The 18,234-nt window shown below is 49.3% G+C and overlaps 2 protein-coding genes across 4 annotated transcripts in view; one reads left to right on the top strand and one right to left on the bottom strand.

Moving 5' to 3' along the window:
• Positions 1-9,242, top strand: part of ZXDC (ZXD family zinc finger C) — a 50,955-nt gene extending 41,713 nt beyond the window's left edge. The window contains exons 7-10 of one of the 3 annotated variants that reach the window (XM_075321544.1): positions 5,691-5,772; positions 5,887-6,044; positions 6,767-6,876; positions 8,385-9,242. In XM_075321544.1, coding sequence (XP_075177659.1) covers positions 5,691-5,772; positions 5,887-6,044; positions 6,767-6,876; positions 8,385-8,451 — 417 coding nt within the window. In that variant the 3' untranslated portion in view covers positions 8,452-9,242. Of the gene's footprint in view, positions 1-5,662; positions 5,773-5,886; positions 6,045-6,766; positions 6,877-8,384 lie in introns of those variants that run through there. The other 2 variants (XM_075321543.1, XM_075321545.1) reach the window with 2 other exon arrangements.
• CFAP100 (cilia and flagella associated protein 100) overlaps positions 9,041-18,234 on the bottom strand; it is a 39,675-nt gene continuing 30,481 nt past the window's right edge. The window contains 1 exon segment of the mRNA XM_075321546.1: positions 9,041-9,456. Within this exon segment, the coding sequence (XP_075177661.1) occupies positions 9,346-9,456 (111 nt within the window). The 3' untranslated portion in view covers positions 9,041-9,345.

Here is an 18,234-nt window from a genome sequence, read left to right as displayed (position 1 = left end):
AAACTGATGGGCCCGTGATGCGCAGGAGGGTGTATAGGTAGAGGGGAGGGGTTACACTTTTTAAAGTGTAATACTTTGTGTGGCCTCCGGAGGCAGTAGCTATACACCCAATTGTCTGGGTCTCCCAATAGGAGCTAGAAGAAAAGGAATTTACGGTAAGTAAACAAAATTCCCTTCTTTTTCATGTTTGTGTGACTTTACTTCAGTTCCTCAGGTTTTTCTTATAGACCTCCTTTTGTACCAACGATAGGTCAGTACCTCTCATACTGTTCAGTAGCTGAAGCTTACATTCTGACGTGTTCGCCTACGCCTTCCAGGTTGGATTCTGCATTCCGGGGGGAATAACTCACCATCTGCCTCTAACGCAGAGTGGATTTTAGGATGTTTACCTACCTTCTGGATGGCCAAAGAGTTCAAGATTCTCCCTATGGTGTTTCTCCTTGGCTTTCCACAGTGTCCTGTTGAGGATCATGTCTGCAGTTTAAGATTGGTATACAATAAAGGCATTTTTTATTCTATATTCTGGTGTGCATCTGATATATGTGCGGTTGCTTTCCTCCTTTTTTTGTTGTCTATCCATTCTACCGCACCAGGTAGCACCCCTCTTGCTATCACCCCTCACTCATTCTAGAATGTTGGTGCGCTCCTACTAAAATTCATGCCATGTCTGCAGTGTAGCCATTCCCTGCACCAGAGGGATCTGAGTCTTCCCTCCAGATCTCATATGACTCAAGGCTGTTCTCTTCTGCATGCTGCTAGAGGTTTTCATGCCTCTCATAGCACACCTCTCATTCGAGTTCGACATGTAAAGTAGTCTTCTATCCCAACCCAGTGTCTAGTTATCTGACCACACTGTATTTTCAATTTGCACAAACAAGACTCCCCTTTCCCTGTCCTCCCCCCTGTAGAAAAGTCCTCTACTCTCCTCCTCCTGTCCATGCTCCACTTCGCCCAAGCGATTCCTTTTGAATAGCAGTCTCTCATTTGTGGCTGTATTCAACTTTAATTTTTTATTTATTTTTTTTTTTTGTCTTTTGGCTAGAGACGCTTCCAATTATTAAAAGATCGTGATGATGGATTCCTGTTTTCTTGGTTGCTTATTCCAGTATTTCACATTTTAGGATGGCTGGTAGGCTCTATAAGCCATCTCTTCTTTCTTCACCAGAGCCATTCATTTACTTCTCTTTCAGTAGGTTCTTCTGGATAGCTGCCCTCAACATCTAATCAATAACACAGCGACATCGAGCATTTACCAAGGCGGAACCCTATCACGACCAGTAATGACGGAGGGATCTGGTCATGGACGGAGCAGTGTGTACCGGTGATTTCAGCAGTTCACATTCCCGGAGTAGGTTTCGGACCACTGACTTCCTAACCTGCGAAAGACCTTCAACAGAGGAAGCGGTTGCCTTCTCAAACGGTTGTAATCGGATTTGTTTTTGGCAGGAGCACTCCTAACATCGATTTGTCAGTATCCAAAGAGTTTATATCCAGGTCCTGTGATCCTGAGCGGTTTTCTCTGCTCTGGCAGTTTCCTGGGTTTTCCAACCTCCACTTTCCTTCCGCCATCCTCTAGTTCTAGAGTGACCTAAAGATTCAGATCTAAGGAGGCTGCCTACAACCTTGTTAATGTAGCCCATTTTGTCACAGACCTCATGTGGTGACTTCCATATGTTTCCTTGGTCCCGTCTCATGTATGAGCTTCAGGTTCTCTGATCATTATCAAAACATGTCCTTTATCTCTCTTTCCTCCATACTGTCGAAACTTGAGTCTGGCCTGCTCCTCTGTTCTCTCGAAGGTCAGGTCTCTGTCCATTGAATCCTTTTTTTTTCAAGGGAGTCTAGATTTCCGTTTACGGTTCAAGAGTTCCTGTGAAGAGGGCTCGCTTGGTCACTCTCTAGCAGCCTCCGAAGATCTCTACCTCATCTGGTGTTAAATGCTCTATAGCGCTCTCATTGTGAATGAGAGTCTAGTCTTTCTTCGCTTCCTGGATAGTTTTCTTTCCAGAGAAGATCACTTCTATGGGCGAGTCTCAGAACGAGCAGCCCGGTCTTGTCCTTTCATCCTATTCTTCTTCTGATCAGGGGCTCCTGCTTATGGTTTTTCCTCTTCTCCTAAGACAGTTTTCACTTTTCTCCCTTTGAATGAAATAGCCTTCTCTCACCCTGTTTTTTGTCCTCCTTTCTAGTCTCTAGCATATTTTTATACCTGGTCAGACTGAGCCTCAGCACTCCTATCTAAGGCAGCTTACTTAGACGCTCGGATTCCTTCTTCGTGATTCGGAGAGTCATTAGAATGGTTTTCCGGTCCAGATCCGTTTTGCCATTCTGGACACACATTGAGCTCGAGTCAGAGCGCCGCCGCCACTGTTTCTGGATCTTTCCACCTTTTGACTCTTAGCCCATTTGTCATCGGGCTTCTATTTGGCAAATCTCTAGGCTGTTTCCTAGTTATTAGTGCTTAATTTTTCAAGGTTTTATAGAGTACACACCACCTTATCTTTTTCCTTTTTGGAGGTTTCGGGCCAAGCAGAAAGGTTTTGCAATTACAGCGGACAGTTTCCAACCTGAGAATCTTGCCTCGGCTCTTCCATTTTTCTAGTCCTTCTTTTCTCACCCTTGAGAACTGCATTGGGACGTCCCACAATGAAGCGATAGAGAAAAGATGATTTGGGGGTACTCGCTGTAAAATCCTTTTCTCTGAGCCTTTATTGGGGGATACAGCACCCACCTTTTTCAAAGGCTTATTTTATTGTTTCTCCTCCTGCTTTCACACCAACTGATCGGCTTGGCTCTGTTCGGTGTGTGTATTCTACTGAGGAGGAACCTTCTCATTTAGTGTCAGCCTCTTAGCGGAAGCAGCATACACCCATAGTTTCCTGTGTCCCCCAATGAGGGCTCCGAGAAAGTTTTAACAGTGAGTAACTAAAATCTTTTTATCGGCAGGAGATTATCATTACAGGACAACCCCTAATCAGTGCAGGGTTGTCCAACCCAATCCTCCAGCACTAATTAGCAGCTTTCTGTCACTATACAATATTCACAGAAAGCTGTGGTGTTATACACTGCTCAACATCTCAGCTACGTCAGCAACAGGAAAATCCGTGACTATCAAAATAGCTGTGCCGAGTATACTGACTTGTCGTCTCTGTCCTTACCTTATGGTGCTGTCAGATTACATAACAAAAACCTGTTGACAGATTCCCTTTAACCCCTTCACGACCATGGACGGATATTTCCGTCATGGAGCGTGTCCCGTTAAGCCCCGCCCCCTGCCGCGGGCAGGCGGCGTGGATCGGCACACATATCAGCTGTTTTTAACAGCTGACGCGTGCCTACATGTTCCGAGTGGAATCGCATTCCACCCGTAACATTAACCCCTTAGATCTCGCTGCCAAAGTCTGGCAGTGAGATCTATATACGCGCGGCCATGTTTTTTACTTACCGCCGCCCCCACCGGAAGTCACGTGAGTGATCACGTGACGTTCGGTGGTTGCCATCGTAGCACAGGGTCATGTGATGACGCCTGCAGCTACGAAGTTTCACTTTTGTTTTTCCTCGGCCGGGAGCAGAGGGGAAAGAAAGTGACAATTTCTGCTGTTTACACCTGTATAGCTGTGATCAGCAGATAGCGATCAGCGATCGGATTGCTGATCGCTATAGCCCCCTAGGGGGACTAGTAAAATAAAATAAAAAAAGTAAAAAAAAGTTTTAAAAAATTAAAAAAAAAAACCTAAAAGTTCAAATTATCCCCCTTTCCCCCTATTGAAAATTAAAGGGTTAAAAAAAAATAAAATATACACATTTGGTATCGCCGCGTTCAGAAATGCCCGATCTATCAAAATATAAAATCAATTAATCTGATTGGTAAATGGTGTAGTGGCAAAAAAATTCCAAACGCCAAAATTACGTTTTTTGGTCACCGCAAGTTTTACGCAAAATGCAATAACAAGCGATCAAAACGTAGCATCTGCGCAAAAATGCTAAAATTAGAAACATCAGCTCGAGACGCAAAAAATAAGCTGTCACTGAGCCATAGATCCCAAAAAATGAGAACTCTACGGGTTTCGGAAAATGGCGCAAAACGTACGCCACTTTTATTGGACAAGCTTGTGAATTTTTTTTAACCCCTTAGATACAAGTAAACCTAGACATGTTTGGTGTCTGCAAACTCGCACCGACCTCAGGCATCATACCCACACATCAGTTTTACCATATAGTGAACACCGTGAATAAATCATCCCAAAAACCATTGTGCCATCACACTTTTTTTGCAATTTTTCCACACTTGGCATTTTTTGCTGCTTTCCAGTACACTATATGGTAAAACTTATGGTTTCATTTAAAAGTACAACTTTTCCCGCAAATAACAAGCCCTCATATGGCAGGAATGACAGAAAAATAAAAAACTTATGGCTCTCGGAAGAAGGGGAGCAAAAAACAAAAACGGAAAGTGCCCCGGGGCTGAAGGGGTTAAAGAGAATCTGACACCCATCTAAGGGTAATATCCAGTCAGATTCTGGGTCACTGATAATTGAAGAATAGCAGTGCATCCAGAAGAAAATATTAAAGTACTGGTGCAACATGAATTTGGTCTATGGACCCAGCACAAACGGCCAAAAGTTAAAAAACAAAAACCATCACGGCACTCAGAAATGGGGCATCAAATATTTTGAGTGCTGCGATCCGGTCTTTTTTTTTTTTTTTTTTTTTGGGTCGTTAACTGGTGTTTTGAATTAGTTTCCATAAAATGACCCTTCAATAGCAAGAGACGATCTCTCAGGTCCTCTATATTATGTTTGTGGGCTCCTGAGTCAGTCATTGTGCCCAGCTGTGTGTGTGTGAGAGTGTGAGTGTGTGTGTGAGAGTGTGTGTGTGTGTGAGAGTGTGTGTGTGTGTGAGAGTGTGTGTGTTTTGTCCCTGTACTATCAGTATGCAATCCGGATAGCAAATGGACACCAATGTATACTTGCTTGTCTCTAGCACTGCTGTTAATTCTGGGTCCGTGCAGTGAATATGCAATGAGCATAATGAGCGGGCCCTGAAGCAACAGCAAAGGCAGACAGCAGTGCTTGGAGACAGGCAAGTTATAAAAATTCTTTATTTTTGTGACCTGTGTTTTCTCTGATACATATTACACTGATGTCACACGGATCACATCAGCATGCGGTACGTGTGAAATCCGTGCTGTTGGCAGAACTGACATGTCGCCATGTGAAGCACACGGACACGTGTGTGTGCGCCACACACTGTCCATATGAAAACGTGGATGCCTGGGCAAACCTGTTGATTTTAATGGGTCTACAACATACTGATAGGGACTCTAGATTGGCAACACTGTCCCTGTTGGGGCTCACAATGTATGTAAAGCGCTGTGGAATTACTAGCGCTATATAAATGAATATTATGTGAGTTTGTGTCTCCGGTACGTGTGAAAACGGATGTCACGCGTACCCTAGATGTGAAGGAGGCCTCAGGTAGAGAGCAGTCAGGTAGTGGTAGGAGGGCAGAGGGAGCCATGGCATTGGGCTACCTCTGTGAATGATGCACTAGCCTCCGTAAAAAAATGTAAGTGATCAGATGATGAAATTGGAGTCTCAGTATTTTGTGCCTCCTTGGGTTTGGTAATAGATGCTTAATTTCCTGCATTTATTTGGACAAGCTGTAAAGGCTCTGTTCGCTTTCATTAGGAGAGTGGGGGCTCAGCGAGGACGGACTACAGAGCCATACAACTGGCCAAGAGCAAAAAGAAGGGAAGTGCGAGCTGCTCAGGTGAGCAAAACACAGCAGTAAACTACACGTGCTGCATATATTTCATACAGATTGTGTTCTGCGGCTCAGCGCGGATGTGACACAGGATTAACATTTACTTTTTATTTTTTAAAGGGACTTCACCTCCACAGAGGAAAAGTAAAGGTACAAAACAAAACCAAGCTGTGTCTCCTGCTGGTAACCGATTTAGTAGCAGTGTTTTGTCAAATGGCGGACTGACGTTACGGGATCCAGCAACAGGGACGCAATATGTCCAGATCCAGCTTCTTCAGGTAGGTATGCACAACCCTTGCCTTCCTTTCTGTGATCTAGACAGCAAATAAGCCTAAAGGGGCTCTCCGCTGGCAGTTTCCTGTCTTCACTGTTAAAATAAACCATATGGTCTTTATACTAAAGGCCATGTGTCTGCCAGTATACGATATGCAAGCTTCCGGCCACATTCTGACTACACCTGCGCGGCCTTGCGCAATACAAGTGAATTGAATGAGGCTGCGCACATCTAGTCAGAATGTGGCCGGATGCATGCATAATGAATATGTGCGATTCACATTGCTGTCCTGTTTCACTACCAGCATCAGAGAATTATGACCGCACACTGTGAGGATTCACATGTCTGCAGTCACATAGAATAACTGCAGACTTTTGTGTCAAACCTGGACAACCCCTTTTAATTGAAAAGGTCTCAACCATAGAAAAAATCCAACAATACAGAGAGAATCCTAGAAAATGTGCCTTACTTTCACTATGGTGGATCAAACATGTCAAAAATACAGGAGCCCATGAATGGACCTACTTGTTTCGGCATGTTATACCTTATTTATGGGCCAACAGCATTGATTGAAAAAATACTGCAGCTATATTCTCTGTGTTGCTCTCCTCTTATTTAGGGCTCAGGACAGTAAATAGTAGAGAGTTCCCTTTTAAATACTGATTAAAGTGTGTAAAGTTTGGGTCTGATGTTGTCCTTGAATGCAATACTTTGTCCTGTCACCAGGATGAGCCTCCAGGGGATGGGGACCTGCCCTTCCAGCTGAACGCCCAGTCACCAGCCGCAAACACACAGCTGACTGTTGATTTACCTGTGCATATCCTGCAGGTACCATGGTTTGTATACTTTATCACAGATATAGTAAGACTAATGGAATATAACACAAGCTGTAGCTTATGATTCTATGTTCATGTAAGAAAACAGTAGTATTAGTTAAAGTCCTAAGTTGTACTGTATTCTTTGGACTCTTTACGCCCCCCACCCCCCAATGTTGGGGGAAAGTGGGGGGGTGTCATATAGTCTGAATGTAGGGCTGCGGGGAATGAGGGTGCTGCGGGTCATCGGCGGCATGTGCAGGCTGTATCAGCGCCTGCCGTGACCACGTGGCCCTGCTCATTTCATATGCATACATCCTCCCGCCCATCATCTCTCAGCGCTGAAACTGGCGCTGACAGGTGGGTGGGGATGATGGGCGGGGGGTGCGCACATAATTAGCAGCTGGCCTGCGTGATCACCCCTGGCAATTGCAGCCTGGAGTGATCATGTGTGGCTATATTCTATTCACTGCCTCCCGCGCTGATGATTAATAAGTGTACTGACCCTTCCCTGCAGCACCGCGATGTCCTCCTGTCTGCCGATCTGTGTAGAGAGCGGTGAGCACAGTGATGACGTCATCCCTATGCGCACCGCTCTCCACACACTTCAGCGGGCCGGCAGACAGGACGACATCGCGATACTGCAGGGAAACTGCTCCACACAGGTCAGTGGCGCTGCTGCTGGCACAGAGAGGAGGATGAGTGATGCTGCTGGAGTGAGGAAAGGTGAGTATAAACGTTTTTTTTTTTGTGTGCCACAGGATGGCGGTATATAACAGGATGGGGGCTATACCAGGGTGAGGGACATATATACATGGGTGGGGATCATATAAAAGACAGGAGAATCATTATCAGGATGGGGTACCTTAGTTAGAGAATTTGGGGACATTACCCCCATAAGTGTCAGCAGCAGATCCTTGCCCCATAACAGTGTGTCATGACCACACTTTTTCCTTAAAATTCTATTTTCTTCCTCTAAAACCAGGGTGCATCTTATAGTCTGAAAAATACGGTAGTTATTTAATCATTGGGGCTGAGCCTGCAGGACCTCTGTTGGATCTGCACCATGAAGGAATGTGACGCTCATACAATTGCATGTGACTGGTGCTGATCATCAAGAGTTTCCCCTTATTGTGCTATGACAGGGGTCTCCTGGGTCAATCACTGATCACCATCAATGCCCTGCGCAGAGGAAAGGCTTTTATTGTTCCAGAGAACCACTAATGGCTCTGCGCAGACTGTAAAAAGATTTCTAAACGTGTGATGCAATCCTGAGACCTGTGTCCATGTATGTGCATCTAATGTAACATGTAGACCATAAGGTCCCATTGAACAAAATTCATGTTGCACGGTGGCCTCGATGGACATCACAAGGGCACTTTTTGTTGGTGAAGAGAGCCCTATGGATATGTTTTGACTTGTGATACAGTGTGCATTGAGCTATAACTGAATCCGCATTAATTGTACCCAGCAGATGATATTATGCATATAGATAAGTTTTTTTTTTTTTTTTTTTTTTTTCCTTTTAGGAGCCTCCCGTATCGGCAGAAGACGATGCAGCGTCGGACAATTCCCAGTTTACAGGAAGCACAATAAACCTGCAGGACCTTGAATAACCCGGAGCTGCGCTCGATCAGGAATACAATGTGTTCTTCAGAGCCGGCCGGCAGCGTGCAGTTATCGTTTCCGTTCACTCCAGTCACCTGGTATATAGGAGATGACGCCTGCACATCCGTTTCTCTGATGGTGGACTTTTCTCCAATATGGCATTTCTTTTTGCACTAGGTTTTTATGCTCCTCTTGCCATAAATGACACTCTATCTTGAAAGTGCCCAACGCTGCTCTGCAAGTTTCCCCTCCTGCCGGAAATACTCAACTGCTGTCTCCACCTGGAAGGAATGGAAATCACCCAAGCATCTTCTGGATATAGTATTCTGCAGTCTTTTGTGTGAATGTTTCCCGTTAGCAGAGGACTGCCTTCTTATCCAAAAAGTATTTGATCTCTTTACCACAAATGTCATCTCCAGTGATAATGTTGCACCTACCTCCAGAGCAGAAATCGTTCAGTATGACAACTTCTCCAACCACGCACTGTCCTTCTGTAAAGACTTGATTTCTTTTATAAAAAAAAGGCTGCGGACAAAACTGACCCAGCGTCAGGAGTTTGTAAATTATAATATCAGGTATTTATTTGTGATGCCGCAGGGATATTTTCACTTGCGTGTTTTTTTGTTTTTTTTTGTACAAAGGTGTACAAATTAGTATTTATATCCCTTTAATTCAGAGATTTCTTTTATCACCTACTGCATTTTTTTTTTAAATAATTATTATTTTTATTTTAATAGGTGCATTTAGGTGAATTAAAGTATTAATGAAACAAAATGTATAAGTGATTTGTTTCTATATCATGATGTTGGTTTAAAGGGGTTGTCCACTACTTTTACATTGAGGGCCTATTCACACAGAGTTCTGTAAATCACAGTCCTGATGCTAACTGAAAAATAGCAAAGCCTCCTCTTTCTCTTTGTCAGCGTCTTGATCCTTCTCAATTTTGGGTTTCATTGCTGGTGGATCAGATCTTGTCATCAGCTTCCTGCCAGTCTGTAGAGGGGTGAGAAAAAAAAAAAAAGATGGTGGACCTGTCGGCACAAGATTGATCTTCCTACAGAGCATTCTTCTACCGTGTTTTTCCAAAAGAAGGGAATTTTGTTACTTACCGTAAATTCCTTTTCTTCTAGCTCCTATTGGGAGACCCAGACGATTGGGTGTATAGTACTGCCTCCGGAGGCCACACAAAGCATTACACTAAAAAGTGTAAGGCCCCTCCCCTTCTGGCTATACACCCCCCGTGGGATCACGGGCTGATCAGTTTTAGTGCTAAAGCAAGAAGGAGGAAAGCCAATAACTGGTTTAAACAAATTCACTCCGAAGTAACATCGGAGAACTGAAAACCATTCAACATGAACAACATGTGTACCCGAAAACAACCAAAAATCCCGAAGGACAACAGGGCGGGTGCTGGGTCTCCCAATAGGAGCTAGAAGAAAAGGAATTTACGGTAAGTAACAAAATTCCCTTCTTCTTCGGCGCTCCATTGGGAGACCCAGACGATTGGGACGTCCAAAAGCTGTCCCTGGGTGGGTAAAGAAATACCTCATGTTAGAGCTGCAAAGACAGCCCTCCCCTACGGGGAGGCAACTGCCGCCTGCAGGACTCTTCTACCTAGGCTGGCGTCCGCCGAAGCATAGGTATGCACCTGATAATGTTTGGTGAAAGTGTGCAGACTCGACCAGGTAGCTGCCTGGCACACCTGTTGAGCCGTAGCCTGGTGTCGTAATGCCCAGGACGCACCCACGGCTCTGGTAGAATGGGCCTTCAGCCCTGATGGAACCGGAAGCCTAGCAGAACGGTAGGCTTCAAGAATTGGTTCTTTGATCCATCGAGCCAGGGTGGCTTTGGAAGCCTGCGACCCTTTGCGCTTACCAGCGACAAGGACAAAGAGTGCATCCGAGCGGCGCAGGGGCGCCGTGCGGGAAATGTAGATTCTGAGTGCTCTCACCAGATCCAACAAATGTAAATCCTTTTCATACCGATGAACTGCATGCGGATAAAAGGAAGGCAAAGAGATATCCTGATTAAGATGAAAAGAGGACACCACCTTAGGGAGAAACTCCTGAATGGGGCGCAGCACTACCTTGTCCTGGTGGAACACCAGGAAAGGAGCTTTGGATGACAGCGCTGCTAGTTCAGACACTCTCCGAAGAGACGTGACCGCTACCAGAAAGGCCACTTTCTGTGAGAGTCGAGAAAGTGACACATCCCTCAGAGGCTCGAAGGGCGGCTTCTGGAGAGCAACAAGGACCTTGTTTAGATCCCACGGATCTAACGGCCGCCTGTACGGAGGGACGATATGACAAACCCCCTGCAGGAACGTGCGCACCTGAGAAAGTCGTGCTAGACGCTTCTGAAAAAACACGGATAGTGCCGAGACTTGCCCTTTAAGGGAGCCGAGCGACAAGCCCTTTTCCAACCCAGATTGCAGGAAGGAAAGAACAGGTAACGCGAATGGCCAGGGGGATACTCCTTGTGCAGAGCACCAGGATAAGAAAACCTTCCACGTTCTGTGGTAGATCTTAGCAGAAGTGGACTTCCTAGCCTGTCTCATGGTGGCCACGACCCCTTGGGGTAATCCTGAAGACGCTAGGATCCAGGACTCAATGGCCACACAGTCAGGTTCAGGGCCGCAGAATTCCGATGGAAAAACGGCCCTTGGGACAGTAAGTCTGGACGGTCTGGTAGTGCCCACGGTTGGCCGACCGTGAGATGCCACAGATCCGGGTACCACGACCTCCTCGGCCAGTCTGGGGCGACGAGTATGACGCGGCCGCAATCGGATCTGATCTTGCGTAACACTCTGGGCAAGAGTGCCAGAGGTGGAAACACATAAGGGAGCCGGAACTGCGACCAATCTTGCACTAAGGCGTCTGCCGCCAGAGCTCTTTGATCGCGAGACCGCGCTATGAAGGTCGGGACCTTGTTGTTGTGCCGAGACGCCATTAGGTCGACGTCCGGCACCCCCCAGCGGCGGCAGATTTCCTGAAACACGTCCGGGTGAAGGGACCATTCCCCTGCGTCCATGCCCTGGCGACTGAGGAAGTCTGCTTCCCAGTTTTCTACGCCCGGGATGTGAACTGCTGATATGGTGGATGCTCTTTCCTCCACCCACATCAGAATCCGCCTGACTTCCTGGAAGGCTTGCCGACTGCGTGTCCCTCCTTGGTGGTTGATGTATGCCACCGCTGTGGAGTTGTCCGACTGAATTCGGATCTGCTTTCCTTCCAGCCACTGCTGGAAGGCTAGTAGGGCAAGATACACTGCCCTGATTTCCAGAACATTGATCTGAAGGGTGGACTCCTGCTGAGTCCACGTCCCTTGAGCCCTGTGGTGGAGAAAAACTGCTCCCCACCCTGACAGACTCGCGTCTGTCGTGACCACTGCCCAGGATGGGGGTAGGAAGGACCTTCCTTGTGATAATGAGGTGGGAAGAAGCCACCATTGCAGAGAGTCCTTGGCCGTCTGAGAAAGGGAGACTTTCCTGTCTAGGGAAGTTGTCTTCCCGTCCCATTGGCGGAGAATGTCCCATTGAAGTGGGCGCAGATGAAACTGCGCGAACGGGACTGCCTCCATTGCTGCCACCATCTTCCCTAGGAAGTGCATGAGGCGCCTTAAGGGGTGCGACTGACCCTGAAGGAGAGATTGTACCCCTGTCTGTAATGACCGCTGCTTGTCCAGCGGAAGCTTCACTATCGCTGAGAGAGTATGAAACTCCATGCCAAGATACGTTAGTGATTGAGTCGGTGACAGATTTGACTTTGAAAAGTTGATGATCCACCCGAAAGTCTGGAGAGTCTCCAGCGCAACATTCAGGCTGAGTTGGCATGCCTCTTGAGAGGGTGCTTTGACAAGTAGATCGTCTAAGTAAGGGATCACCGAATGTCCCTGAGAATGCAAGACTGCTACCACTGCCGCCATGACCTTGGTGAAAACCCGTGGGGCTGTCGCCAGACCAAATGGCAGAGCTACGAACTGGAGATGGTCGTCTCCTATCACGAAACGTAGAAAACGTTGGTGCTCTGTAGCAATCGGCACGTGGAGATAAGCATCTTTGATGTCTATTGATGCAAGGAAATCTCCTTGAGACATTGAGGCAATGACTGAGCGGAGGGATTCCATCCGGAACCGTCTGGCGTTCACATGCTTGTTGAGCAGCTTTAGGTCCAGAACAGGACGAAACGAGCCGTCCTTTTTTGGAACCACAAAGAGATTGGAGTAAAAACCTTGCCCTTGTTCCTGCAAAGGAACAGGGATCACCACTCCTTCTGCTTTTAGTGAGCACACCGCCTGCAGAAGGGCATCTGCTCGGTCGGGATGTGGGGAGGTTCTGAAGAACCGAGGCGGAGGACGAGAACTGAACTCTATCCTGTACCCGTGAGACAAAATGTCTGTTACCCACCGGTCTTTGACCTGTGGCAGCCAAATGTCGCAAAAGCGGGAGAGCCTGCCACCGACCGAGGATGCGGAGGGAGGAGGCCGAAAGTTATGAGGCAGCCGCCTTGGAAGCGGTTCCTCCGGTTGCTTTCTTGGGGCGTGAGTGAGCCCGCCAGGAATCTGAGCTCCTTTGCTCCTTCTGAGTCCCTTTGGACGAGGAGAATTGGGTCTTGCCGGAGCCTCGAAAGGACCGAAACCTCGACTGCCACTTCCTCTGAGGTTTGCTTGATCTGGGCTGGGGTAAGGAGGAGTCTTTACCCTTGGACTGTTTAATGATTTCCGCCAATTGCTCACCAAACAGTCTGTCTACAGATAATGGCAAGCTGGTTAAACATTTTTTGGAAGCAGAATCCGCTTTCCATTCCTTTAACCACAAGGCTCTGCGCAAAACCACAGAGTTGGCAGACGCCATTGAGGTACGGCTTGTAGAGTCCAGGACAGCGTTGATAGCGTAAGTCGCAAACGCAGACATTTGCGAGGTTAGGGACGCTACTCGCGGCACTGCTGGACGTATGACAGAGTCCACCTGTGCCAGACCAGCTGAAATAGCTTGGAGTGCCCACACGGCCGCGAATGCTGGAGCAAACGACGCGCCGATAGCTTCATAGACAGATTTCAACCAAAGGTCCATCTGTCTGTCATTGGCATCTTTAAGTGAAGCCCCATCCTCCACTGCAACTATGGATCTAGCCGCAAGCCTGGAGATTGGGGGGTCCACCTTTGGACACTGGGTCCAGCGTTTGACCACGTCAGGGGGAAAGGGATAACGTGTATCTTTAAGACGTTTGGAGAAACGCTTGTCTGGGTAAGCATGGTGTCTCTGGACTGATTCTCTGAAGTCAGCGTGGTCCAGAAAAGTACTCAGTTTACGCTTGGGATACCTGAAATGGAACTTCTCCTGCTGTGCAGCTGCCTCCTCTGCAGAAGGGGCAGGGGGAGAAATTTCCAATAGACTATTGATGGCCGCTATAAGGTCATTTACCATGGCGTCACCATCAGGAGTATCCAGATTGAGAGCGGTTTCAGGATTAGACTCCTGATCGCCCTCCTCTGTCTCATCATGTAGAGACTCCTCTCGCTGAGACCCTGATCCGCGTGATGACGTGGAGGGTCTCTCCCAGCGAGCTCGCTTAGGCTGCCTGGGACTGTCATCTGAATCAGAGCCGTCAGGCTGAGATGCCTGGGACCCCCTTGAAGCACGGATTAACTCCAACTGAGGGGGACCGGGGAACGTTGCCGCAGCAGTGTCCATGGTCTGAGTAACTGGCCTGGCCTGCAAGGTTTCTAGGATCTTTGTCATAGTGACAGACATCTTGTCAGCAAAAACTGCAAACTCTGTCCCCGTCACCGGGACAGGGTTCACCGGCGACTCTGCCTGGGCCACTACCACCATAGACTCTGGCTGACGAAGTGGCACAGGGACCGAACATTGCACACAATGGGGGTCATTGTAACCTGCCGGTAGATCAGCCCCACAAGCGGCACAAGCAGCGCTTACAGCCTGTGTCTTGGCACCCTTGTTTTTTGCGGATGACATGTTGTCGTCTCCTCAGAGCAAGATAGGGTATACAGCCAAGAAGCGACCTTACACGCGGGTGTGTGGTCGCCAGAAATCCCTTGTCTGGGTCTCCCAGAGCCTGTGTCCGTTCTCCAGCCAGACTGCATGTAGGAATGGCTGCCGGCGTCCTATGGAGAGGGGCGGGCCCTGGGCGTGTGCAGACAAAGAGCGGGAAACCTGCGTCCCACTGTGCTCAGTGAGAGGGCTGGAGCATGTAAATAAGACTCCAGCCCTCGGCGCTGATTAATCGTACAGCGTCTCTCCCTTGCCCTGATTGACAGGGTGGGGGCGGGAACGAAGCGGAGCTAGGCCGCAGAAGCCGGGGACTAAATTTATAAGCGACGCCGTCGTAAAAGCACGGTCGGCGCTAAGTCCCCGGCGCACTACAAGTCGCAGCCGCGCCGCCGCTCCAGGGGCGGCCGGCGCGGCAGTCCCCAATACATAAAGTCACTCAGAAAAACTGCAGTGACTGTAACCCCAGCGCGCAGCGCTACTGTCCCCGGCGCACTAGCACACCCAGCAAGTCTGGAATGTGCGCGGCCTGTTTGGGACACAGAGTACCTGAATGTCGCAGGGCCTTGTCCCTGAACGGTACCCAGCTCCGTATCCAGCAGGTTCCATGGGTCTGTGGATGGAGCCCGGCCTCAGGGCTTGGGGGCCGGTAAGATCCCACTTCCTCAGAGCCCCTCAGGGGGATGGGGAAGGAAAACAGCATGTGGGCTCCAGCCTCCGTACCCGCAATGGGTACCTCAACCTTAACAAACACCGCCGACATAAAGTGGGGTGAGAAGGGAGCATGCTGGGGGCCCTAGTATGGGCCCTCTTTTCTTCCATCCGACATAGTCAGCAGCTGCTGCTGACTAAACAGTGGAGCTATGCGTGGATGTCTGACCTCCTTCGCACAAAGCAGAAAACTGATCAGCCCGTGATCCCACGGGGGGTGTATAGCCAGAAGGGGAGGGGCCTTACACTTTTTAGTGTAATGCTTTGTGTGGCCTCCGGAGGCAGTACTATACACCCAATCGTCTGGGTCTCCCAATGGAGCGCCGAAGAAATAAGCCCTAGCAGGCATTTCTTCATCGTTCCTTATGGGAGACCCAGACCATGGGTGTATAGCTTCTGCCTCCGGAGGACACACAAAGTACTACACTCAAACGTGTAGCTCCTCCCTCCTAGCATATACACCCCCTGGTAGCCAGTCCTAGCCAGTTTCAATGCTTTGTGTTCAGGAGGTCACACACACATGCATTCTCTGATTTTTGGGATTTCAAAGATTTGGAAGAAAAGCGGGTCCAATCTGGACTCCCGGCATGTCCCTTCTCACCCCACTGTGTCGGCGGTGCTGTTAAGGTTGATTTTACAAGGCTGGAGCCTTCACATGCCGCGCTCCTTCACCATCCCCTGGGGCTCTGGCTTGAAGTGGGAGCCATCACGGTTCTCACTGCTTTGCAGGAGACCGGTCTCCATCCGCAGCCCTTTTCAGGATTCTGCCGGACGGAGCGGAGATTGATCTTCCTACAGAGCATTCTTCTACCGTGTTTTTCCAAAAATAAGCCCTAGCAGGCATTTTTGGAGCAAGGCTTAAATATAAGCCCTCCCTCGACAATAAGCCCTAATCGCTGATTAATAATGAAGTGTCCGTGCAGCTAAAAAAAATACAGATACTGCAGGACACTTCATTATACACAGTGGGCACCCTGCAATCATACTCCCCAGACGCTGAGCAGAGGACCTGCAGTGATCTCACTTGCAAACATCGGATCGCACACATACCACATCCAGCGACACCGATCTCTTCTTGCCAGCAGAATCCTGAGAGGCAGTGCAGTGGAGCACAAGGATGTGTAGAATAGGACCCGTGACTTCCTCCCATCATTCCCTGCGGCCGGTTGTGCTGTATGTGGTGTGTGTCTGCGTGCGTGCAGCAGGGGAGGACAGCGTGGAGCACCCACCGGAGATCACAGGAGGACCTGGGAGCCACGCAGATGTCTGCGTCTGGTATGGGTCTCCTGGGAAGTGGGGGGGGGGGGGGGTTAACTTACCCCCAACCGTGTTTCTCCAAAAATAAAACCACCTTCAACAATAAGCCTACTGCTTTTTTGGGGGGGGCAAAAAAATAAGACTTTATTTCTTTGTCGCTCCATTGGGAGACCCAGACAATTGGGTGTATAGCTTCTGCCTCCGGAGACCACACAAAGCACTACACTTTAAAAAGCGTAACCCCTCCCCTCTGCCTATACACCCTCCCGTGCATCACGGGCTCATCAGTTTTATGCTTTGTGTTGAAGGAGGCACACATTCACTCAAGCTCCCATTTTAGTCAGCTGCTGATTGTATCGGATGGAAGAAAAGAGGGCCCCCACAGGGCCCCCGGCATGCTCCCTTCTCACCCCACTAAGTCGGCGGTGCTGTTAAGGTTGAGGTACCCATTGCGGGTACAAAGGCTGGAGCCACATGCCGTTTTTCCTTCCCCATCCCTTAGAGGCTCTGGGAGAAGTGGGATCCTAACCGGTCACCATTCACTGGGACCGGGCTCCCTCCGCAGCCCCTGGGGGAATCTGACGGACAGGAGACTGGGTATCATCAGGGAGAGGCCCTGCATCTAAAAGGTACTCTGTGTCCCCTTGGGGACGGTGCATGGAGCGCCTGTGTTACAGACGCTGCAGCGGCTGCTGTTTCTTCGGCGCTCCATTGAGAGACCCAGACGATTGGGTGTATAGCTACTGCCTCCGGAGGCCACACAAAGTATTACACTAAAAAGTGTAAGGCCCCTCCCCTTCTGCCTATACACCCCCCGTGGGATCACGGGCTGCTCAGTTTTCAAGCTTTGTGCGAAGGAGGTCAGACATCCACGCATAGCTCCACTGTTTTAGTCAGCAGCAGCTGCTGACTATGTCGGATGGAAGAAAAGAGGGCCCATACTAGGGCCCCCAGCATGCTCCCTTCTCACCCCACTCTTGTCGGCGGTGTTTGTTAAGGTTGAGGTACCCATTGCGGGTACGGAGGCTGGAGCCCACATGCTGCTTTCCTTCCCCATCCCCCTGAGGGCTCTGGTGAAGTGGGATCTTACCGGCCTCCAGGCTCTGAGGCCGGGCTCCATCCACAGACCCGGAGATCCTGCTGGAATGGAGCGGAGTATCGTCAGGGACAGGCCCTGCAACGTTAAGGTACTCTGTGTCCCCGTACAGTCTATGCACAGACACACTCCAGCGTTGCTGGGTGTGTTAGTGCGCCGGGGACAGTAGCGCTGCGCGCTTGGGCTTTACTCACTGCAGCTTAGCTGAGTGAGTTTGTGTCGGGAACTACCGCGCCAGCCGCTGCTGGAGCTGCGGCGCGGCTGAGACTTGTGGTGCGCCGGGGACTTTCGCGCTGCCGTGCTTTTACGACGGCAGCGCTTATAAATCTAGTCCCCGGCTTTTGCGGCCTAGTTACGTTTCGTTCCCGCCCCCAACCCTGCCAGTCAGGGAAGGGGCGAGACGCTGTACAATGATCAGCGCCGAGGGCTGGAGTCTTATTTACATACTCCAGCCCTCTCACTGGGCACAGTGGGACGCCAGTTTCCCGCTCTTTGTCTGGGGCACGCCCACGGCCCGCCCCTCTTCACAGGACGCCGGCAGCCATTCCTGCAGGCAATCTAAGCTGGAGAACGGACACAGGCTCTGGGAGACCCAGCAAAGGGATTCTGGCGACCACTTACCCGCTTATGCGGGCGGTAAGCAGCACCTTGGTGCTGACCCCACTATTGCCACAGTGTTTTTTTGTGTACTTTATCC

Source organism: Anomaloglossus baeobatrachus, chromosome 8 (genome assembly GCF_048569485.1).
Source record: "Anomaloglossus baeobatrachus isolate aAnoBae1 chromosome 8, aAnoBae1.hap1, whole genome shotgun sequence".
Classification (NCBI taxonomy): domain Eukaryota; kingdom Metazoa; phylum Chordata; class Amphibia; order Anura; family Aromobatidae; genus Anomaloglossus; species Anomaloglossus baeobatrachus.
This window is presented reverse-complemented; position numbering and strand designations above follow the sequence as displayed.